The following is a 24,108-nucleotide window of genomic DNA, read 5'->3' on the forward strand; positions in this document are numbered from 1 at the left end:
ACTGTGGTGGGGCTATAGATGGAACCCATATCCCTATCTTGGCACCGGAGCACCAAGCCGCCGACTACATAAACCGCAAGGGGCACTTTTCAATAGTGCTGCAAGCTCTGGTGGATCACAAGGGACGTTTCACCAACATCAACGTGGGATTGCCGGGAAAGGTGCATGATGCTCGCATCTTCAGGAACTCTGGTCTGTTTCAAAAGCTGCAGGAAGGGACTTTATTCCCAGACCAGAAAATAACTGTTGGGGATGTTGAAATGCCTATATGTATCCTTGGGGACCCAGCCTACCCCTTAATGCCATGGCTCATGAAGCCGTACACAGGCAGCCTGGACAGTAGTCAGGAGCTGTTCAACTACAGGCTGAGCAAGTGCAGAATGGTGGTAGAATGTGCATTTGGACGTTTAAAGGCGCGCTGGCGCAGTTTACTGACTCGCTTAGACCTCAGCGAAACCAATATTCCCACTGTTATTACTGCTTGCTGTGTGCTCCACAATATCTGTGAGAGTAAGGGGGAGACATTTATGCCGGGGTGGGAGGTTGAGGCAAATCGCCTGGCTGCTGGTTACGCGCAGCCAGACACCAGGGCGGTTAGAAGAGCACAGGAGGGCGCGGTACGCATCAGAGAAGCTTTGAAAACCAGTTTCATGACTGGCCAGGCTACGGTGTGAAAGTTCTGTTTGCTTCTCCTTGATGAAACCCCCCACCCCTTGGTTCACTCTACTTCCATGTAAGCTAACCACCCGCCCCTCCTCCCTTCAATCACCGCTTGCAGAGGCAATAAAGTCATTGTTGCTTCACATTCATGCATTCTTTATTCATTCATCACACAAATAGGGGGATGACTACCAAGGTAGCCCAGGAGGGGTGGTGGAGGAGGGAAGGAAAATGCCACACAGCACTTTAAGCACAGCACTTTAAAAGTTTACAACTTTAAAATTTATTGAATGACAGCCTTCTTTTTTTTGGGCAATCCTCTGTGGTGGAGTGGCTGGTTGGCCGGAGGCCCCCCCACCGCGTTCTTGGGCGTCTGGGTGTGGAGGCTATGGAACTTGGGGAGGAGGGCGATTGGTTACAGAGGGGCTGCAGTGGCAGTCTGTGCTCCAGCTGCCTTTGCTGCAGCTCAACCATACACTGGAGCATACTGGTTTGGTCCTGCAGCAGCCTCAGCATTGAATCCTGCCTCCTCTCATCACGCTGCCGCCACATTTGAGCTTCAGCCCTGTCTTCAGCCCGCCACTTACTCTCTTCAGCCCGCCACTTACTCTCTTCAGCCCGCCACCTCTCCTCCTGGTCATTTTGTGCTTTCCTGCACTCTGACATTATTTGCCTCCACGCATTCGTCTGTGCTCTGTCAGTGTGGGAGGACAGCATGAGCTCGGAGAACATTTCATCGCGAGTGCGTTTTTTTTTCTTTCTAAGCTTCACTAGCCTCTGGGAAGGAGAAGATCCTGTGATCATTGAAACACATGCAGCTGGTGGAGAAAAAAAAGGGGACAGCAGTATTTAAAAAGACACATTTTATAAAACAGTGGCTACACTCTTTCAGGGTAAACCTTGCTGTTAACATTACATACATAGCACATGTGCTTTCGTTACAAGGTCGCATTTTGCCTCCTCCCACCGCGTGACTACCCCCTCAACCTTCCCCCCTCCCTGTGGCTAACAGCGGGGAACATTTCTGTTTAGCCACAGGCAAACAGCCCAGCAGGAATGGGCTCCTCTGAGCGTCCCCTGAAGAAAAGCACTCTATTTCAACCAGATGACCATGAATTATATCTCACTCTACTGAGGATAACACAGAGAGATAAAGAACGGATGTTGTTTGAATGTCAGCAAACATACACTGCAATGCTGTGTTCTACAATGTTTCCCGAGTACGTGTTACTGGCCTGGAGTGGTAAAGTGTCCTACCATGAAGGACACAATAAGGCTGCCCTCCCCAGAAACCTTTTGCAAAGGCTTTAGGACTACATCTAGGAGAACCGCAAATGCCAGGGCAAAGTAATCCTTTCACATGCTTGCTTTTAAACCATGTATAGTATTTTAAAAGGTACACTCACCAGAGGTCCCTTCTCCGCCTGCTGGGTCCAGGAGGCAGCCTTGGGTGGGTTTCGGGGGGTACTGGCTCCAGGTCTAGGGTGAGAAACAGTTCCTGGCTGTCGGGAAAACCGGTTTCTCCGCTTGCTTGCTGTGAGCTATCTACAACCTCCTCATCATCATCATCTTCTTCGTCCCCAAAACCTGCTTCCGTATTGCCTCCATCTCCATTGAAGGAGTCAAACAACACGGCTGGGGTAATGGTGGCTGAACCCCCTAAAATGGCATGCAGCTCATCATAGAAGCGGCATGTTTGGGGCTCTGACCCATAGCGGCTGTTCGCCTCTCTGGTTTTCTGGTAGGCTTGCCTCAGCTCCTTCAGTTTCACGCGGCACTGCTTCGGGTCCCTGTTATGGCCTCTGTCCTTCATGCCCTGGGAGATTTTCACAAAGGTTTTAGCATTTCGAAAACTAGAACGGAGTTCTGATAGCACGGATTCCTCTCCCCAAACAGCAATCAGATCCCGTACCTCCCGTTCGGTCCATGCTGGAGCTCTTTTGCGATTCTGGGACTCCATCATGGTCACCTGTGCTGATGAGCTCTGCATGGTCACCTGCAGCTTGCCACACTGGCCAAACAGGAAATGAGATTCAAAAGTTCGCGGTTCTTTTCCTGTCTACCTGGCCAGTGCATCTGAGTTGAGAGTGCTGTCCAGAGCGGTCATAATGGAGCACTCTGGGATAGCTCCCGGAGGCCAATACCATTGAATTGTGTCCACAGTACCCCAAATTCGAGCCGGCAACGTCGATTTAAGCGCTAATCCACTTGTCAGGGGTGGAGTAAGGAAATCGATTTTAAGAGCCCTTTAAGTCGAAATAAAGGGCTTCATTGTGTGGACGGGTGCAGGTTTACATCGATTTAACGCTGCTAAATTCGACCTAAAGTCCTAGTGTAGACCAGGGCTTAGTTAATTGTATCCAATTTGCAAATGAATTCCAATTCAACAGTTTCTCGCTGGAGTCTGGATTTGAAGTTTTTTTGTTTTAAGATAGCTACCTTCATGTCTGTAATTGCGTGACCAGAGAGATTGAAGTGTTCTCCGACTGGTTTATGAATGTTATAATTCTTGACATCTGATTTGTGTCCATTTATTCTTTTACGTAGAGACTGTCCATTTGACCAATGTACATGGCAGAGGGGCATTGCTGGCACATGATGGCATATATCACATTGGTGGATGTGCAGGTGAACGAGCCTCTGATAGTGTGGCTGATGTTATTAGGCCCTGTGATGGTGTCCCCTGAATAGATATGTGGGCACAGTTGGCAACTGGCTTTGTTGCAAGGATAGGTTCCTGGGTTAGTGGTTCTGTTGTGTGGTATGTGGTTGTTGGTGAGTATTTGCTTCAGGTTGGGGGGCTGTCTGTAGGCAAGGACTGGCCTGTCTCCCAGGATTTGTGAGAGTGTTGGGTCATCCTTCAGGATAGGTTGTAGATCCTTAATAATGCGTTGGAGGGGTTTTAGTTGGGGGCTGAAGGTGATGGCTAATGGCGTTCTGTTATTTTCTTTGTTAGGCCTGTCCTGTAGTAGGTGACTTCTGGGAACTCTTCTGGCTCTATCAATCTGTTTCTTCACTTCTGCAGGTGGGTACTGTAGTTGTAAGAATGCTTGATAGAGATCTTGTAGGTGTTTGTCTCTGTCTGAGGGGTTGGAGCAAATGCGGTTGTATCGCAGAGCTTGGCTATAGATGATGGATCGTGTGGTGTGGTCAGGGTGAAAGCTGGAGGCATGTAGGTAGGAATAGCGGTCAGTAGGTTTCCGGTATAGGGTGGTGTTTATGTGACCATCGTTTATTAGCACCGTAGTGTCCAGGAAGTGGATCTCTTGTGTGGACTGGACCAGGCTGAGGTTGATGGTGGGATGGAAATTGTTGAAATCATGGTGGAATTCCTCAAGGGCTTCTTTTCCATGGGTCCAGATGATGATGTCATCAATATAGCGCAAGTAGAGTAGGGGGCGTTAGGGGACGAGAGCTGAGGAAGCGTTGTTCTAAGTCAGCAAGTAGAGTAGGATTTGGGCTGGAAATACCCAACTTGGTTATCATACACATTGTAAGGAGAGTGATCACTTTAGATAAGCTATTACCAGCAGGAGAGTGGGGTGGGGGTGAGAGAAAACTTTTTGTAGTGGTAAACACCCATTTTTTCATGCTTTGTGTGTATAAAAAGATCTTCTACACTTTCCACAGTATGCATCCGATGAAGTGAGCTGTAGCTCACGAAAGCTTATGCTCAAATATTGGTTAGTCTAAGGTGCCACTAGTACTCCTTTTATTTTTGAAATAATGAAATTTGCCATTTTTAAAATCCTATGACCCTGAAATTGACCAAAATGGACCATGAATTTGGTATGGTCCACTTTATAGATTCCAAGGCCAAAAGTGACTGTTGTGATAACCTAGTCTGACTTCTTGTATACCAAAAACCATAGAATTTCCCCAAAATAATTCTGAGAGCAGACCTTTCAGAAAAACAGCCAGTCTTAACTTAAATATTGTCAGTGATGGAGAACCCACCATGACCCTTGTTAAGTTGTTCCAATGATTTACTACCCTCACTGTCAAAAATTAAGGTTTATTTCCCGTCTGAATTTGTCTAGCTTCAACTACCAGCCATTGGATTGTGTTATACCTTTCTGTGCTAGATTGAAAAGCCTCTTATCAAATATTTGTTCCCCCTGTTAGTACTCACACTGTAAACAAGTCACCCCTTAACCTTCGCGTTAAGCTACCCAGATGGAGCTCCTGGAATCTGTCACTAGACAGCAGGGTTTCCAACCCTTTAATCATTCTTGTGGTTCTTCTCTGAACCCTCTACAATTTATCCATATGCTTTTTGAATTGCGGACACCAGAGCTGGAGGGGGCGTGGGCAGCAGGTGTAAGAGACCGGGGGAGGCTGAGCCCCTCCAAACTGGGCGAACAAGGCCAGATGGGGAGCACCCCCCTTTGGGCAGGGGCCGGCGGGACGCCTGGGGAGCGCTGCCCGCAGAAGGGGGGGGGGTTCCCCGGCTCCCACACCACAGCGCGGCCCCGAGGCCCCGCCCGCGCCGCTTCCCCCTCACCCACTGCCCGCAGCGCGCGCCCCCCGGGCGGGGGGGGCCCCACTTCTGGGGATCTTCCAGCGCCCGCCCCCGGCTCCCCAAGTCACCCGCCACCCACGCGCCAGCCGCGCGCGCCTCTCCCCTGCTCCGTGACACGCCGGCGGCCGCACCCGAGCCCGGCGGCCCCCCCGGCCAGAGCAACCCCCCCCCCGGCGGCCCCCCCGGCCAGAGCAACCCCCCCCCGGCCCGCTTCGCCCGGCGCCCCAGAGGAGTCCGCGCCCGCGCCCGCGCCCGCGGCCCCGCCCCGCGCAGGCTCTGGCTGGCCCGCCCGGCAGCGGCGCCGCCCTTGGGCTCCGGACGGGGCGGCCCCCCTCACGCCGCGTCCCCGTAACCATGGGGCCCAAGCACCCGGCCGCGGAGACGGGGCCGCGAGCGCGCATGCGCCACGTGGGGGAGGGCGGTGCCTTGTGCCGGGCGCTAGGGCGCACGCGCGGTGGGCGAGGCCGAGCTCTGCCCAGCTGCGCTCCCGCCTGCCCGGCCCCGGACCGCTCGGCCCCAGCCCGCTCGGCCCCAGCCCGGCTTCGCCATGTCCTACGGCCCGTTGGACGCGCGCCGGCCCGGGGGCCCCCAGGGGCAGCCTCCGCCCCGGGACTTCAGCGGCATCATCCAGACCTGCAGCGCCAACGTGCAGCGCATCGCTCAGTGCAGTGAGTGCAGCCCGGCCCCCCCCGCCGCCAGCCCCCCCCCCGCCGGCCCCCCCCGGACTGAGCCCCTCGGGCCCGGCCCCCCCCCCGCCGGCCCCCCCCGCCGGCCCCCGACTGAGCCCCTCGGGCCCGGCCCCCCCCTCGCCGCCCCCCCCCCCGGACTGAGCCCCTCGGGCCCGGCCCCCCCCCCCCGACTGAGCCCCTCGGGCCCGGCCCCCCCTCGCCGCCGGCCCCCCTCCCCGACTGAGCCCCTCGGGCCCGGCCCCCCCTCGCCGCCGGCCCCCCTCCCCGACTGAGCCCCTCGGGCCCGGCCCCCCTCCCCGACTGAGCCCCTCGGGCCCGGCCCCCCCTCGCCGCCGGCCCCCCTCCCCGACTGAGCCCCTCGGGCCCGGCCCCCCCTCGCCGCCGGCCCCCCCCCCCGGACTGAGCCCCTCGGGCCCGGCCCCCCCTCCCCGCCGCCCCCCCCCGGACTGAGCCCCTCGGGCCCGGCCCCCCCTCGCCGCCGGCCCCCCTCCCCGACTGAGCCCCTCGGGCCCGGCCCCCCCTCCCCGACTGAGCCCCTCGGGCCCGGCCCCCCCTCCCCGACTGAGCCCCTCCCCTGCCGCCCCAGGGCCCCCCTCCCCTGCCGCCCCAGGGCCCCGGGCTTTGGCCAGCCTTGGTTCTCTCCATCCCAGCCCCCCCTTCCCAGCTGTGGGAAGTGCTGCTGCTGACGCCCCTTCCCAGCTGCCCCTGACACGCCCCTTCCCCGCCTCCCCCATGGCCCTGCATCCCCTTCCCGCCCTGCTCCCCTTGTCAGTAACTCTTCCTGCAGCTTCCCCCCTTGCTGCTGCTTCATACTGCACCCAGACCTTGCCCTCGCTGTTTCCCTTGATTTTCTTCTCCATCCTTGTCTTTAGTCTCTCTTTGCATTGCAGTGTCTCTTCACCTCTTTCCCAGTGTAGGAAAATACTGAATGTTGGCATTAAAATTCGAAAGTAGATAACTAATTGGAATCATGTATTTCTTACTAGGCAGTTGGTTGTCTGCAGGAGAGTTTCTACTGCTCTCTTGGAAGCAGTTATATGGAATTTCTAAAATCTAAAAATGGCAGCAGGTATCTAAGTGACCTGAAGTAACTGAACACAGCCTGGGAAGGAGGTCAATCAACCACAGCAGCTCCCTTGTAATTTGGCCATGTTCATCAGTGTGCTTTGTCAGACTAACCCATCCGTGTTGCTGCAACAGCTGGTCATCCCTTGACACTATGGTGACCCTCTGGCTTAACACCAGCTAGGCCATTCCTGACTTTCCAAGGGACTTGTTTTCCTGGAAGTTCTCTTCATCAGCCCCTGACTTCCCTCCATTACGATGTCTGCTTCTCTTCCTCCCATGAGACAGTGAAGGCTTCCCCTGACCAGCAGCACTTGCTAGTTAGCACAGAATTTATGTACTTCTTATCTAAAGTGAAACAAACATGCTTACAACTCTTTTCATCATGTACCAGTAGAAATTGCAGAACCCTCAGCTCAATATTTTAGTAATCAGTTTCATTTATAAACGTGAAACAAAACCGCTTCCACTGCAGGCCAGCAAGGGGAGAACCTGATGCCTCAAATCTTACCCTCCTTCTGTAGCCCTTTCACTCCTTATGAAAAATCAAGGGTCCCTTGTCAACTTGCTGTTTATCCCGCTAGCTAACTCCATGAGAGCAGAACATCAGACAAACTAGGTGGCCAACTTGTGGCCTGATCTTGCACTTAGGGGATTGCAGGATTATTATCCTCTTGCCCAGATACCCAGATCAGGATTCATCCCTGAAGTGCTATAAATTTTTTGTTTGTACAACACAATTTCTGCACAGAAGCACTCTTAAGCTCAAGTTTATCTTGAGTAAGGGTTTGGAGGACTGGGCCCTTAGCAATCATAGAACTGGAAGGGACCTTGAGAGGTCATCTAGTCCAGTCCCCTGCATTCAAGGCAGGACTAAGTATTATCTAGACCATCCCTGACAGGTGCTTGTCCAACCTGCTCTTAAAAATCCCCAATGACGGAGATTCCACCACCTCCCTAGGCAATTTATTCCAGTGCTTAACCGCTCTGAGAGTTACGAAGTTTTTCCTAATATCCAACCTAAACCGCCCTTGCTGCAATTTAAGCCCATTGCTTCTTGTCCTATCCTCCAAGGTTAAGAAGAATAATTTTTGTCCCTCCTCCTTGTAACAACCTTTTATGTACTTGAAAACTGTTATCATGTCCCCTTTCAGTCTTCTCTTCTCCAGACTAAACAAACCCAATCTTTTCAATCTTCCCTCACAGATCACCTTCTCTAGACCTTTAAACATTTTTGTTGTACAATCAGTACAATAAACAATATGTACTGATGGCACAATTCAGGTGGCATGCTGCCTAACTTCGCTTCATATCTATAAGACAAAAATAGTGTGTTTTTTCTTGTTTTCTTGCCCACCCATTCACCTGTCTGTCTCTTCTCTTGTGTTGCCTTGCTTTAATTCTTTTCATGACCAGCTGGATGAAACAGAATAGAATCCTCCTCCTGCTATGCCCCTTATTAGATCATTACTCCTGACTAGTGCCAACACAGAGCAGCACATGGGGTGTGGGACTAGCACAAGAGTTTCTCAAAATAGTCAAGGCATACATGTTTTATCAAAGGCCTTAAATAAAATAAAGGGGCACCATCAACTTAGAAGTCACACTTGAGTTTATCTGTTGACACAAATGCCTAATATTATTGTAACAGACAGAGAAGTTACTTTTCCATTTTGTTTACTTTAGACCAAAAGTGCTTTCAATAGTAAATTTCATTGTAGTCAATTTCCCCCATTGGCCATTATCTTTGAAAATTCGTGGCGATCAGGGGAGGTCCCGGACGATGGAAAAAGGCAAATATAGTGCCCATATTTAAAAAAGGGAAGAAAGAGAATCTGGGGAACTACAGACCAGTCAGCCTCACTTCAGTCCCCAGCAAAATCATGGATCAGGTTCTCAAGGAATCCATTTTGAAGCACTTGGAGGAGAGGAAGGGGATCAGGAACAGTCAACGTGTTAATGTGCCAGCAAGTTAAAGAAGTATGGGCTGGATGAATGGACTATAAGGTGAATAGAAAGTTGGCTAGATCGTTGGGCTCAACGGGTAGTGATCAATGGCTCCATGTCTAGTTGGCAGCCGGTATCAAGTGGAGTGCCCCAAGGGTCGGTCCTGGGGCCGGTTTTGTTCAATATCTTCATAAATGATCTGGAGGATGGTGTGGGTTGCACCCTCAGCAAGTTTGCAGATGACACTAAACTGGGAGGAGAGGTAGATACACTGGAGGGTAGGGATAGGATACAGAGGGCCCTAGACAAATTAGAGGATTGGGCCAAAAGAAATCTGATGAGGTTCAACAAGGACAAGTGCAGAGTCCCGCACTTAGGAAGGAAGAATCCTATGCACCGCTACAGGCTAGGGACCAACTGGCTAAGCAGCAGTTCTGCAAAAAAGGACCTGGGGATTACAGTGGACGAGAAGCTGGATATGAGTCAGCAGGGTGCCCTTGTTGCCAAGAAGGTCAATGGCATATTGGGCTGTATTAGTAGGAGCATTGCCAGCAGATTGTGGGAAGTGATTATTCCCCTCTATTCGGCACTGGTGAGGCCACACCTGGAGTATTGCGTCTAGTTTTGGTCCCACCCACTACAGAAGGGATGTCGACAAATTGGAGAGAGTCCAGCAGAGGGCAACAAAAATGATGAGGGGGCTGGGGCACATGACTTATGAGGAGAGGCTGAGGGAACTGGGGTTATTTAGTCTGCAGAAGAGAAGAGTGAGGGGGGATTTAATAGCAGCCTTCAGTTACCTGAAGGGGGGTTCCAAAGGGGATGGAGCTCGGCTGTTCTCAGTGGTGGCAGATGTCAGAACAAGAAGCAATGGTCTCAAGTTGCAGTGGGGGAGGTATAAGTTGGATATTAGGAAACACTATTTCACTAGGAGGGTGGTGAAGCACTGGAATGGATTACCTGGGGAGGTGGTGGAAGGCCCGGCTTGACAAAGCCCTGGCTGGGATGGTTTAGTTGGTGTTGGTCCTGCTTTAAGCAGGGGGTTGGACTAGATGACTTCCTGAGGTCTCTTCCAACCCTATTATTCTATGATTCTACGAAATTGCGGCAAGGGCGGTTTAGGTTGGACATTAGGAAAAACTTCCTAACTCTGAGAGGTTAAGCACTGGAATAAACTACCTAAGGAGACTGTGGAATCTCAATCATTGAGGAATTTTAAGAGCAGGTTGAACAAACACCTGTCAGGGATGGTCTAGATGATACTTAGTCCTGCCTTGAGTGCAGGGGACTGGACTAGATGATCTCTTGAGGTCCCTTCAAGTTCTATGATTCTCTAGAAGATGTTGGACTTGTGACCGATCACAAGAGTTGTTCTGGCATGAAATCTGTGATGCTTGGCTCCTTCGGGTAGGTATTCAGCCTAGTGCATGGGGAGTTCACTACACAGCTGTGTACTGTGAGAATTAATCGAACTCCCGGAAATCAGCATGCTACCCAGGCAAGGCTCTGAGTTCCAGTATTTAATTATTCCATAAAGCCACACTGTACTATATGTGCCGCTAGGCATTACATTAAAAGACATTGTTAAATGCAAATCAGTGTAGTTTAAATACACTCCAGTATGGCTCATGACCAAACCCAACATAAGTGACTTGATCCAAGACACAATCCAAATGAAGAAGTCACACCAATTAAACTAAATTGATTTACAAACAGTTTTAGTTAAATAGTGCAACTTCTTTGTGTAGACTAGGCCTAACATTCTTCTGGTATGATGGAATTGACTCACTTGTCACTCTCCATTCTGACTCTCAGTTGTTCTCAAAAGATAATAGTGGCAGGGTTCATATACATTCTGATCCCATTGTAACAAGATTGTAACTGAAATAGTTAACAAGAAGTAGACTGGAAGAATCGTGTTCAGCCCACTTAAATGCAAGTTGTTTTCATACATCTTCTAAAATTCTTCCTCCTTCCCAATGCAACACTCATTTTCAAAGATGACCTGCAACTACACAGTATTCTAATAGCTCAAGTAGAACAGCCCTCTAGAGTACCAGAAATGCTCATACTCCTCCAAAGTCGGTGGCTGCTGTTTCCTGCTTCCACTGATGACAAGCATGTTTTGTTGGTAACATCACAGGCGAAAAACCGTGCTGGGGAACTCTGCATGGAACAGATCATTTTACTGGCTGAATGTCCAATTCAGACTCTTCATTCGGCCAGTGCTATGAAGGCAATATCTGTCCTGTAAGTTTATTCAGATTTTTACACTGCTTGCTAAGAAGTCGTGAACGACTCCTGTTGTTCAGATCCAAAACTGTCATACTGGGGGCTGGAGCTGGGTGTAATAGGTAAGGGTAGCTACTTGAGGTTTTCCACAGTGCTTAGAGGTATACCATGAACTTAAACTACTCCATTTAAAAAAAAAAAGGGTCTAAAGTAGTCTTGTGCACCTGCCTCTGAGTCCCTTATAACTTCAGCAGCTTCACAACCATGTTTTTGTGTTTGTAACTGTTTCTCTCCCCTCTTGCTGTCTTTCATGAACACACACAGGAAAAATTGATTGTAATGAAACTGACTATTGAAAGCACTTTTTGTCTAAAGCTGTGGTTCTCAAACTGTGGGGCAGACTTCCCAAGGATGCGTGGGAATGTGTCAAGGGAGGTGCAGGCTGTATGCTTTTTGTTTGTTTTTGTTTTTTTTATAGTTCTGGCTGTCAGCCCTGGGTGGCTGGGCCTTTTGCAGAAGAGTTGTGCATACCCGGGAGGCAGGGATCCCTGCCACCTGGGCTCAGGCTCTCCTTCCTGCCCCACAATCCCTCACCTGGACGTGGTGGGCTGTCGGCAGAAGCGCAGAAGTAAGGGTAGCAATGGGCACCAAGTCTGGTGTGAAAAGTGATATTGACAAATACCACTTTGCCAGCCAAACTTCTGTGCTTCTGCTGGTGCAGTACTGTGTTCCGAGCTGGGTGCCTGGCCAGCAGCTGCTGCTCTCCGCTCTGCCTTTAGAGCCGGGTGGCAGTATGTGTCCTTGGGGGGGAGGGGCGCGTAAACTGCAACACAAAGAAGGAGGGCCGGTCAAATACCTTTGAAAACCACTGGTCTAAAGTAAACAAAATGGAGAAATAACTTTCCTCTCTCTTATAGCAATACTAGATGTCTGTATCAACAGGTAAACTCAGAAATGTGACTTTCTAAATTTATTTTATTAAACCCTTTGGTAAAGCTCTAGTCACTTGTAAGCATTCTACAAATCAATGACTAGACTACTTCAAACACCCCCACTTGGTCTAACAAAAAGCATTTAGGGTAAGGTCTGTTGTGACAATTGGTCTATAACTTTTGCCTGCTTAGAAATTTAGCATGGAAAGTAGGTCAAGTTATTTTCAATAAAGAATGTAATAAATGTGCAAGAGAACCAGAGAGACTAAATCAACCCAAACAAAAAAGGCCACATTGATATAATTCAAGGAGTGTGTTGATACCATGCTTGGTAAAAACAGGAGATGTAGAACCGGAAATTTATTAGCCAAAATTGGTGTGTCACTAGTAGGCCTAATCGGTGTACAAAATAAGGGGATTGGCTATTTTACCTATCACTTCCCTTTTGAGTCCTTAAATAAAGAGATTTTGAGGAAAACAACAGACGGGGGTTACCGAAGCAAGCTTCCCCTCCTGGCTGCGTTTGGTGGGACACGTGGCCCTTGTTGTTCTGATCCAGAGAGATACCCAGACCAGGCCCGAGAGAGCGACCCTGATGACATCGCCACCCCTACCAGCTCCTGCTGAATCCCAGCACCACCTGAGATTAAATGGGATTGAACTTTAACAGCAGCAATAACAACTCCAGCCCCTCTCAACTACCTTCTCTCTTCCCCAAAAGGACAGTTATTGCCATCTGACACCTCACAGAGACTGTCAAACTGGGGGCGGGGCTGGGTTTCCTTCTACAACCCTCTCCAGTTAAAGGGAAAGGGAACATGGGATGTTAAAATGGAAGACTTATTTAATATTTTACTTTTCTAATGCGTTCACTCTTTTTCCTTCTTTTCTTTATCTTTAATAAAAGGTTACAATGTTTTTAACCACCGGACTCCTTAATGTTTTTAATGCTATTTGCCATGGTACTAAGCAGACCTTGTTTAATACTATTTAATGTTGGACAATGACTGGGTTATGTTAACATCTTTGGCCCATTTATTCCATCTAGATTGAGACAACAGGTACAGGTCCATTTTAAAGAGGTGGGCAAGCCTTACTTCAACAAAACGTTGATAGCAACATTTCTATGGGAGAGATGGTCATGCAGCTAGAAGGGGAACTTCAAGAAAAATAACCAGAAGGAGTCTAATGTGTTGTTTTAAAATGGTCTTGCCTTGCCTTACAAATCACCAAGCCATTGTAAACTCTTTTCCTCAGCTTCTCAGATAAAGAATTTGATGAGCCAGCTTGGAACCAAACAGGACTCCAGCAAATTGCAGGAAAACCTGTAAGTATTAGCTGAACAAACATGTAAGTGTGCATGTGGATGATGGAAATGGACTGGGTCTGTTCTGGTTAGTGAGCAGTATCCTGAGCAAAACTCTGTATGGTGGGAGGGTGGCAGTAGAGGCGGAGTGTGGTGTGGTGTGGCAGGGCGTAAACTGACTCTAGTTCTCCCAAAAAGGCTAACTTGGTGGATGAAGGGAATTTGGTAGTTGTACTGGGGTCAAAAGCCATTCATATCTGCTTGCTATGGACCAAAAACTGGTTGAAGGGTCATAAACAAGGGGAATTAACAGCCATGTATCAAGCTGTGTTCAGGCTTCTGCAGATTAGAGCAGGATCTGTGATGGAGCTGAAACTATTTTAAGCTTCATTTATGATTTAGAAGAGGGAGTAAATATCACGCTAACAAAATTCTTGGATCCTAAATTAGGAGAAGTAATGAGAAGATAATATTCTGAAGGGGAAGAGACACCTGTAATATCAAAAGACTAGGCAAGAGAATGATCAGCAGCAATAAGATATGGCAATCAAAATGCCTAATATAACTTTAAACACTGTAGAGAAGAATACGCCACTGGATGACAAACCACAGGGAGTTCAGATAGAACAACCAACGTTATCAGAGGGGATGGAGGGTCTGACCTAAGGCAATTACACATAGATTGTCTGAGGCCTTGTCTACACTACACAAAACAGTGGAGGTGTAGGCATTGCAAAGCTAGTTTTGTCAGCAAAACTCTCCTATTTTGCAACAAAATAAAACCACCTCAACGAGAGGCATAAAGCTTTTTTCAGCAATTTTAAAATGACAAAGCACCAGTGTAGATGCAGCTGTTCGTTCTGTCGCCATAACTGGCTTCCCCCAGTATCCCACAATACCCACTGTGACCGCTCTGCTCATTGTTATGAACTTGGCTGCCCTGGATTCCAGCTACAAAGGCATACGCCCCTCCCCTTTCAGAGCTCCAGGAAGTTCTGACAGCTGAGTGTGCTGCTCCATTCTGGCAGCAAAGAGCAAATCGTTAATGTGGAATCCTGCTCTCCCCTGCACTGGGAACACCGCAGCAAGCAGGCTGCTGCTGTAGGATGCGGGAGGGAGACTGCTGTGCTGAGCTGGGGATGGAGGTGGGGGCTGATGTTGGTGGCATCTCCCTCTCCCTGCCTCAGGACTGACTGCTTCTGGTTGCTGTCTGAATTTAGAGACAGCATGCTGACAGACTCACTCTTCCCCCAGCACGCACACTTCCCCAACACACACTGTCTCTTTCACATACACACTCCTCCCCCACTTTCTCTTACACTCTCCCAATATACAGTTTGTCTCTGTCTCTACACACACACACACACACGCGCGCGCCCTACCTCTCCCCCACACACACTTCAGATGAAAAGCAGCTGGCAATCTAGTAGGATGCCCATGGAATGATGGGATTAAGAAACCTGCATCATGTGACTCTGTGCCTGCCCCATGAGGCATTGCAAAACCTTCCCAAAGCACCAATTGCACAGTGGGATAGCTACCCGCAGTGCACTGTGGGATTGCACGATGGGATAGCCAATTGCACAGTGGGATAGCTACCCACAGTGCACTGCTCTGTGTCAATGCAAGAGCTGCTAGTGTGCATGTGCTCTGCCGACACAAGGAGCACAGTGTGGACATGCAACAATGGTTTAATTAAAGCAGCATAACTTTAGTTGACAAAACTCTGTAGTGTAGACATGTCCTAAGCAATGACTACAGGTGTACAGAAGCATACAAATAATTGAAGGGTGTAAGCAGCAGAGTGGTAGAAAAATAACTTAGGAGTAACTTAGGAAATTATTAAAATGAAAAATCAAATGAAAACCTGGAAAACCTTCTCAACTGTGAGGTCGCCTGATAATGGAATGATCTCCCAAAGGAAATGGAAGAAGCTCAGTTGCTCTGGACATTAAAATTAGAATTGATCAAATACTAGAAAATGTGCAGTGAAGAATCCTGCATTGACACCCAGAGGTGAACTAAATGGCCATAGAATGTCATGTTAGAGATTCTATGAAAGAAATAACCAATTTTATTTGCATTGGGTTTACTCCAGTGCAAAGAAATCTCTTGGATAAGGCTTGTTGGCATCCTTTCATCTATGAGAGACTGTCGGAATTGCAGGCTATGATGTAGATGGTTTACAATGTCTCATGTGACTGAATAGGCCAATCCAAGATTTGCATGGTCTTTGGCAATTATTGCAAATGTATGTATCTTGGTTGGGAGCTGCTTGCTTCCTCTGGGTTCTTTATTCTTCAAGCTGTAGGAGCCAGCTTCTATTCCCTGATGGACACAATGACACTTGTTACAATCACTTGCCAAGATTTCACAATGGTCAGGATCAATTCCAAATTCCTTCATATCTCGCTTGCATGTGTCTTTATAGCAGAGCTTGGGACATCCTATTGTTCTTGTTCCCTCTGATAGCTCCCTGTATAGCATGTCCTTGGGTATGCATCCGTCTTCCAACCTACTCAGAGGGTCCAGCCAGTGCAGTCATCTTTGCTTGAGCAGGGCTGTCACACTTGGTGAATTTGTCCTTTGAAGAATTTCTGCATTGGTGACTTTATCCTGCCATTTGGTGTTGAGTATACGGTGTAAACAACGTAGATGGAAACTGTTTAACCTTTTCTCCTGATGAGCATAAGTTGTCCATGTTTCCCCATTATACATGAGAGCGCTGAGGACACAAGCTTGGTACACTAGAATTTTGGTCTTGATGGCAAGCTCTGAGTTGTTCCATGCTATTTTAGTTAGTCTGCTAAAGGTGTTGGCAGCCTTTGCAATGCGAGCATTTAGTTCTTCCTCAAGTGAGAGGTTGGTGGTCACTGTAGAACCTAAACAGCTGAACTTTTGGACGACTACTAGCTGGTTTGCGTTTAAGGTAATCGAAGGATCTTGTGGAACCCCCTTTCCTAATACAACCATTTTCTTGATGCTGATGGTGAGAGCAAATGCCTGACAGGCACTTGAAAGGTGGTCCATGAGTTCTTGTAGTAGATCCTCATTGTGGGCTATGAGGGCAGCATCATCAGCAAATACAAGTTCTCTTATTAGCACCTTTTTGACTTAAGAAACTCTTCAAACTATTCCAGCCAATCTGATCTTCTATACGCTCCATCTTTCATGTCCTTAAACATGTCCACGCACAGTTCAAGAGTACCAAGAAGATTCAAAAGAGCGTAGGGGCAAGAACACATTCTTGCTTTATTCCACTTTTCATCTCAAAGCTGTCTGAAGTGGACCGTCAAACTGGATGGGTGCTCTCATGTTGTTGTGGAATGAATGTATAAGACTTAAGATGCCCACCAACCTTGTTATCTTTTCTAGTATTGCAAATAGACCTGCTCTGCTTACTGTGTGGTTAGGTCCACAAAGGCAATGTACAATGGTCGGTTTTGCTCTCTGCACTTTTCCTGGAGTTGATGCAGAGAAAATATCATCATGTCTATAGTTGATCTTCCAACCCTGAATCTGCACTGTGATTAAGGGTAGACACGATTCGCCAGCTGTTGTAAGCGCACTAAGATGACTTTTGCAAAAGCTTTTCCTGCTGCGCTTAGTAGCAAGATACCCATGTAGTTGTTGCAATCACCTTTTCACCTTTATTTTTATACAACGTGATGATGTTTGCGTTACGCATCTCTTGTGGTACCTCACCTTTTTTCCAGCATTTAAGTAGCAGCTGAAGAAGATATGGTAATAGGCTGTCTTTCCCGCACTTGAGGATTTCTGCTGGGATGCCATCTTTTCCAGGAGACTTGCCACTTGCCCACTTCTAGCTCTGGCATGACCTGTAGAGTTGGCATTTGGTCTAGTGATTTGCTGGTGGTGTTCCTTTCTTGTGCGTATAGCTCTAAATAGTGTTCAACCCAACATGACAACTGCTTGCTTTAATCTATAATGATTTCACTGCTGTGCAATTTGAGAGTGGCAACCTTGTTGACAGTGTGGGATCTAGAGCTTTCTTCAGGCCATCATACATGACTTTGAGGTTTCCTGTGTCTGAGGCTGTCTGTATCTCTTCACAGACCTTGATCAGTAATGATTTGCAAAACATCTGCTTGCTTGCTGTACCTCAATTTTTGCATGTTGAAGTCTCACTTTGGTACTTTGTTGGTTTCTTCTGTTCCAGATAGGCTGTGTTCCCAATGTAGCTAAAGCTGTTCCATAGAATCATAGAACTTGAAGGGACCTCGAGAGGTCATCTAGTCCAATCCCCTGCACTCAAGGCAGGACTAAGTATTATCTAGACCATCCCTGACCGGTGTGTGTCCAACCTGTTCATAAAAATTCCCAATGATGGAGATTCTACAACATCCCCAGGCAAGTTAGTCCAGTGTTTAACCACTTGACAGTTAGGAAGTTTTTCCTAATGTCCTACCTAAACCAGCCTTTAAGCCCATTGCTTCTTGTCCTATCCTCAGGGGTTAAGAAGAACAATTTTTCTCCCTTCTCCTTGTAACCACCCTTTATGTACTTCATGGATTGTTCTTAAATCTTCCCCAGATTCCTCTACCTCCTCGGGTAATGATTTCGCATGCATGCTAAGTTCAAAAGTCTTCACAGACTTCTGACATTTCCTCTCGTTTGCAGTGTTAATAGCATTGATTTGGGGCTTGGGCCTAGGTTTTGCTCTGTCTAGCTTCTTGGCTGTAATCTTCACCTTGCTAATACTCAAGGAGTGGTCAATGTCACAGTCAGTACTGTGGAATGCGTGAGTGTTCTGCACGAAGGGTAGATCTTTCCTCCTGATGATAACGAGGACTAATTGGTGCCAGTGGCTTGATCGTGGATGTCGCCATGACACTTTGTGGCACTCTTTTCCTGTAAAATACGAACTGGTAATGCACATTTGGTTTGGGGGCAGCATTCAAGACGTCTTTGCCCATTCTCATTCATTTTGCCAATGCCAAAATGTCTAGGCAATCTGGCCATGAGTTGTTGTCTGTACCGACTCTTGCATTAAAGTCACCAAGGAGGAAAAATTGCTCATTTGATGGTATTCTTTTGATGACTTGATGCAAAGAGTCATATAATATATCCTCCTCAGATTAGATTTGAGTGTTGGTGCATAGGCATTAATAATGTTCACAGAGCTGATGGTCGTCTGAAGTTTAAGTGAGATGATACGCTCCGACTTCCCAATGGGTATTTCTAGGAGCTTTACCCACTTGTTTCTCACCGCGAAACCGACACCGTGCAGACAATTTTCTTCACTGGTTTTACCTTGCCAAAAGAAGGTGTAATTGGTCTGTTGGACAGAACCAGCATCTGCAAGTCTTGTTTCCTGAAGTGCTGCAATGTCAACACTGAGTTTGTACAGATTATGGTCTATCAAAGCTGACTTCTGTATGCTGCTTGTGTATTGTAGGTCATCATTTGTAAATCCCGGACACATGGTCCGAACATTCCAGCTTCCAAGCTGGAAAATTCTTGTATTTGGCAAAAATAAGAAACCAAGGTTTCAGTCTGCCTTTCAACTTTTGGTCTAGCCCCATGCACCCCATGAGGCAGACAGACCATGGCGGGTGAGCACCTGACTGTCCAGGGGCTGCCTGGCTTTGTGGCGGGCGGTGGTTGACCAATGGAACACAGTGATTCCTCCCACCATCGAAGGTGACCTGTGGCACCCTCCTCTACGCCAATCAAGTGAGAGCATATAACCCGTAACTGCCACCTTCCATGTTGTGACCATGTTGCCAGCAAGGATGGAGTGTCCTTTCCATGTGATGTGGCTGCAATGGTCTAGGCAGTTGATGTGGAGGCCCTGCTTTGCCCATGTGTCAGCATCCCCCCTCTTGACTTCACTGGTTTGGACCAAAGGAAGGACGGGAGTTGATACGTTTGGAACCAGCTGTGCCGCAGGAGTTGCCAGTGCAGAGGAGATCTTCCATCTGCCTGCCCTTCGGGGCGCCACTCCTAGATAGGGAGGTGGTAGAATCTTACCTAGGGAGGTGGTGGAATCTCCTTCCTTAGAAGTTTTTACGGTCAGGCTTGACAAAGCCCTGGCTGGGATGATTTAATTGGGGATTGGTCCTACTTTGAGCAGGGGGTTGGACTAAATGACCTCCTGAGGTCCCGTCCAACCCTGATATTCTATGATTCTATAGGTTATCCGCTACAGCTGAAGGGCCCAATCTGTCCTGTGAGGATGTCATTGGCAAAAACATTGAGTGAATTTGCTCATCTGCCTTTTGATGGCATTTTCTCCATCAAGGGTTCCACTACCCTCCCCAGGTGGAGGCTGTTGGCGCTTCCTGAGGTTTCTGGGGTAATTAACCAGTGCCCAGCACTCAGCGTTGACCAGTACAGGTTGTACCACTTATAGTCATAGAAGTAGCAGGTTTTCAATTCTGACCTGGGTAAGGAATGTCAGAAGTAATCCCCTCACGGGCATGTTTATCTTGGGCTAATAATTTCAAAACTGCCTAGTAACTAGAGTTGATCAGGAGTCTTACATTAGAACGATTTTCCAATGGAATATGTTCCCTCTTTTTCTCCCAAATTACCCAGGGGGAAACTTCAGTTTTCTTGGGTAATTTCAGCTCTCCATCAGGAAAATCTAAATGAAGGCTCCCTGGCTGGCTGACTGTCTGCCTGCCTGGAAGGCTTTAGTCAGTTTCAGTTTCTGCCTGTAGGCAAAGAGCCTTCCAGGTGGCCAGACAGAAAGGCAAAAGCTTCTGGTTTGGCTCTCCCCAAACAGAGTTTTCTGGAAATCCCTTCCCATGAAAAATCTGATAGTTTTGACTTTTCTCTTTTTGGGATGAAAAATTTGTCAGATGAAATCTGTCACAGGATGGGATTTCCATTTTCCAGCCAACTCTGCTAGTAACAAGGTTACTATTTATAAAAGGGAGCCCCCTCTCTTCCTGCCCTCTCTGCGTTGTCATTCCGAGCTGCTCAGTACAAATCTGAAGGCTGCCATGTATAAGAGAGGCCTGGTTGGATATGGAACATGTTTGTAATATTCCATATGAAGTGCAGAACATTCTAAACTTTTTCAGAATATAAAGAGGACACAGCTGCTAATGCTTGAGTGCTTCAACTAGATCATAGTTGATTTGATCTGGATTTAATGGCTGGATTAAAGAACTAATCATTGGTGGCAGTCTAATTAATCTAGTTTCCAGTTAATGTTGTTCTGTTATAGAAAAACCCTCAGCTTTCACTTGAAGGGATTATTGGTGCTTAACAAATAGTGCTTCCTAGGGTGACACTTCAAGTGTATTGGTACAAAAATGCAGGGAAATCATAGTCAACGCAACCATCAAGTTAACTTCTCAAGCACCACTATAGTTTACCTACTGTGGGCTAGAATATGCAATGAGGCAACACAAACTCTGCTAAACCTGACTGCTTTGTCATGTACATCAATTGGACTATATGGTTGATAGCTTTCCTCTTGGTGTCTTATGGGCATGCAATGAACTTATTGCCTTGTGCTTTTTTTTGTATCCCTTTCCTTCCTTTTCCCATCTTATGCTCTGACCCACCACTATGTTCTGTGTATATGTGGCAGGTGGTTAATGAATGAATTCCTTCCAGATCCTCCTTCCTAGGGCAGAAGACACAACAAATTACAGCAATGTGTCTGGAAACTTTGTAACATGAGTTTAATGTAGATCTTACGGTAGGCATACTAATGATGTGTAGCGTTTCCAGTGGTGAACTGTCTGTGTATGCTAAAGCAGAACAGTGTTTGTGCAACTGAGGACTTTCCATAGGTTATGGTTGGCTGTCTATTATAGAGGATCATGACTTCTTATAGCAAAGCATTCTGGGACCATCCTAACTTACTGGGACAATAGTATTCATAGGTTCCAGAAACCTGTCTTGTAAATCTATGGTACACCCAATGTAACCACTAACTGAAGAGCCAATTTTCTTTTCTCCCCCACCCCGCAACTGCCAGGGCTTGTGTGTCACGTTACCATGGGCAGAGTAATCATTGTTCATGGTCACCAAAATGAAAGCAAAACCACGAAGCAAAAATTGGAAACCAAAGCAAATGGGACCCAGTCAGCATTTAAAGAATTACACTTCTGTCTAAAAATGTTTTCCCTGGCTGGTTAGTGGAAAGATTTGAATAAGCAGCTGTTCTATGCACTTGATATTCTCATTCTTGCTGTTTCATGATGTATGCCATTTTCCCAGGTTTTTTGTGCCCCTTACAGCAGGGGTTCATAGAATCATAGAATATCAGGATTGGAAGGGACCTCAGGAGGTCATCCAGTCCAACCCCCTGCTCAAAGCAGGGCCAATCCCCAATTTTTGCCCCAGATCCGTAAATGGCCCCCTCAAGGATTGAACTCTCAACCCTGGGTTGAGCAGGCCAATGCTCAAACCACTGAGCTATCCCTCCCCCCGAAAAGCTTTTTCTTTCTGAGGGCCTCCCCCCAACATGCTATAAAAACTCCACGGCCCACTTGTGCCTCAATAATGGGGTTTCTGCATATAAAAGCCAGGGCCAGCATTAGGGGGTAGCAAGCAGGCCACTTGCCTGGGGGTCCTCATGTCACAGGAGCCCCCACAAAGCTACATTGCTCAGGCTTCGGCGTCAGTCTCGGGTGGAAGGGCACAGGGCCCAGGCTTCAACCCCATGCAGCAGGGCTCTTCGGCTTTCTGTCCTGGGCCCCAGTGAGGCTAATGCTGGCCCTGCTTGGCGGCCCCCCTGAAATCTGCTCGCAGCTCCCAGGGGGTCTCAGACCCCTGGTTGAGAACCACTGCCTTACAGCAATAAGGAGGAAAGAAACATCTTAAAGTGACTGCTGAACCACAAGGTTTGGTAGGGGTCTAGAGCAGATGTAGACCTGAAATGACCTTAAATACTATTTTTAATATAGCTAGACTGTGTCCCCTTTAAGTAACATGTCAACAAAATATGTGCAAACTGAAGCTAGAAATGCACCCTAATACAAAAGCTAGAAGTCCATTCCTCCTGTCACCTTGAACACAGGAAGGTGCTGTCTGCTATGCAGTGTTTATAATGCCTGCAACTCCTTACCCAGGAAATGGTCCTTGGGACTTGTCAGGTAAAGACTATTCCAGTTCTTTGATTCTGATACTAATAAGCTTCTGCAGACTCTTAAGAATTCTCTTCCCTCTTGGCATGGAACTCCTAATATTATTTAGTGTCATAAGTGCAGATGGAACTTCATGGGATAACCTGACAGTTGTAAACCTAGAGCTGCAATCATTTGAATTGTCAGAGTGCGCCGCTTAACTGTGCAGGATTTTGGAACCCTTATGTGGTACGGTGACAACTGTTAATTGTTTGGTGACTATACTAGCAACTTAATTCAGAGGAAACTACATAAGCTTGTATTTTTATTTTAGACAACAGTTACAGCATTCTGCAAACCGGCTCGCCAAGGAGACAAATGAGTACCTAAAGGAGCTGGGATCTCTGCCACTTCCCTTATCTGCTTCTGAACAGGTTTGTGGGGGTGAAGCTTTAGTGGAAAGGAAGAAAAAAAAATCCTAATACTTTCTTAAGAAAGAAACACACTAACTTGTGTCATTACAGGATAAGTATGAACTAGCAAATCTAGGTTACCTGATAGGGTGGCTTCTGTCTAAAGAGAGCAGAACTGTAGGGATGCTTTAAAACGGTGAGTGGAGACAGGGAGTGCTCAGTGCCCCATCTACAGCCACAAACGAGAACACAAAGTTTGACTTTCAACATGCATGGATTTCTGTGCTGAGACTTTATCCCAAAAGAGATTGGAACACAGCCTGGATCTGTGACCATTCTGTCACAGTGATGGTGACAGGCTTCTTGGTATAGTGTAAACTAAGAAGTCTTTGTGTAAAGAAGAGGGTTTTTAATCCATTGGCATCCTGATCAGCAGCTGTCTCATGTGTTTACCATGGGTGAATGATCCTGGAACCTCTGAGTTCTAATTCTGGCTCTGCCATTGAATTAGACCTTGCCCACAATGGACGTTAATGCACAGCAAGCCAGGGTGTGACTCTACAGCGCACCAGCTTGCTGCACACTTATATCCTGTGTGGACACTGCTGCAGGGCAGTAGGAGTTCCACAGTGCACTCATAGAGAACCACCACTTGAAAGAGCAGTATGTCAGAGGGCATCCATAGCTGCGGGCTGTAACACTCTGTGTGTAATGATTCCGAAGTGTAAATGACCCAGTTAGAGAAATGAGCAGGCAGCCCTTGGCTATGTGTTTAAAATACAAAAATGAATTTCCAGATTGTGCCTCTCCCTAGGGAATGTCTGCTGACCCCACATTTCTCCCTCTCCCATACAGGAGGTATTATTAGAACTGGGATTTTTCAAAGTCTGTCATGTGGAACATATCTTAAGAGACTCCCTTCCCTTGCATACCACAGTACAGACCACTTCTCCCTCCCATTGAGCAAGCTAACATCCTATGGTAAATACAGCAATTGTGTACATGGTTTTCCTCACACTTTCCATGTAATGCATCTTTTGCTGTCCCGTTGTAGTTTAGTAGATGGAAAAAAGGAAGAGAAACCAGTACTGTGTGACCAGCCAACTCTCTGCAGACCATCAGGAAGTGCTCTGCAGACTGCTGGTTTGGTAAACCCTGCATGGAAACTTTCCCTAGCTATCTGGATCCTGCAAGCCGTAGAAAGCCATGGGTGCTGGTTTTGTAGCAGGCTGACATACCCAGAGGAAACAGAAGGCCTGTTCCAGCTCCAGATTTCTCCAGCTTCTTACCAG

The 24,108-nt window shown here is 47.7% G+C and overlaps 2 protein-coding genes across 2 annotated transcripts in view; one reads left to right on the plus strand and one right to left on the minus strand.

The window, feature by feature from the left end:
- Positions 1-837: 837 nt before the first annotated feature.
- On the minus strand, positions 838-5,188 carry LOC142069587 (myb/SANT-like DNA-binding domain-containing protein 7). Its single transcript, XM_075121309.1, has 2 exons — positions 2,067-5,188; positions 838-1,478 (listed from the first exon to the last, which is right to left on the minus strand). Exons 1-2 carry the CDS (start codon positions 2,648-2,650, stop codon positions 1,421-1,423), a joined length of 642 nt encoding a protein of 213 aa, XP_074977410.1. The 5' UTR covers positions 2,651-5,188; the 3' UTR covers positions 838-1,420.
- A 484-nt stretch (positions 5,189-5,672) lies between these two features.
- The window catches only part of STX12 (syntaxin 12), a 30,262-nt gene continuing 11,826 nt past the window's right edge, over positions 5,673-24,108 (plus strand). The window contains exons 1-3 of the mRNA XM_048825912.2: positions 5,673-5,850; positions 13,305-13,374; positions 22,738-22,837. Coding sequence (XP_048681869.1) covers positions 5,730-5,850; positions 13,305-13,374; positions 22,738-22,837 — 291 coding nt within the window. The 5' untranslated portion in view covers positions 5,673-5,729. The remainder of the gene's footprint in view (positions 5,851-13,304; positions 13,375-22,737; positions 22,838-24,108) is intronic.

This window comes from Caretta caretta, chromosome 19, assembly GCF_965140235.1.
Source record: "Caretta caretta isolate rCarCar2 chromosome 19, rCarCar1.hap1, whole genome shotgun sequence".
Lineage (NCBI taxonomy): Eukaryota > Metazoa > Chordata > Testudines > Cheloniidae > Caretta > Caretta caretta.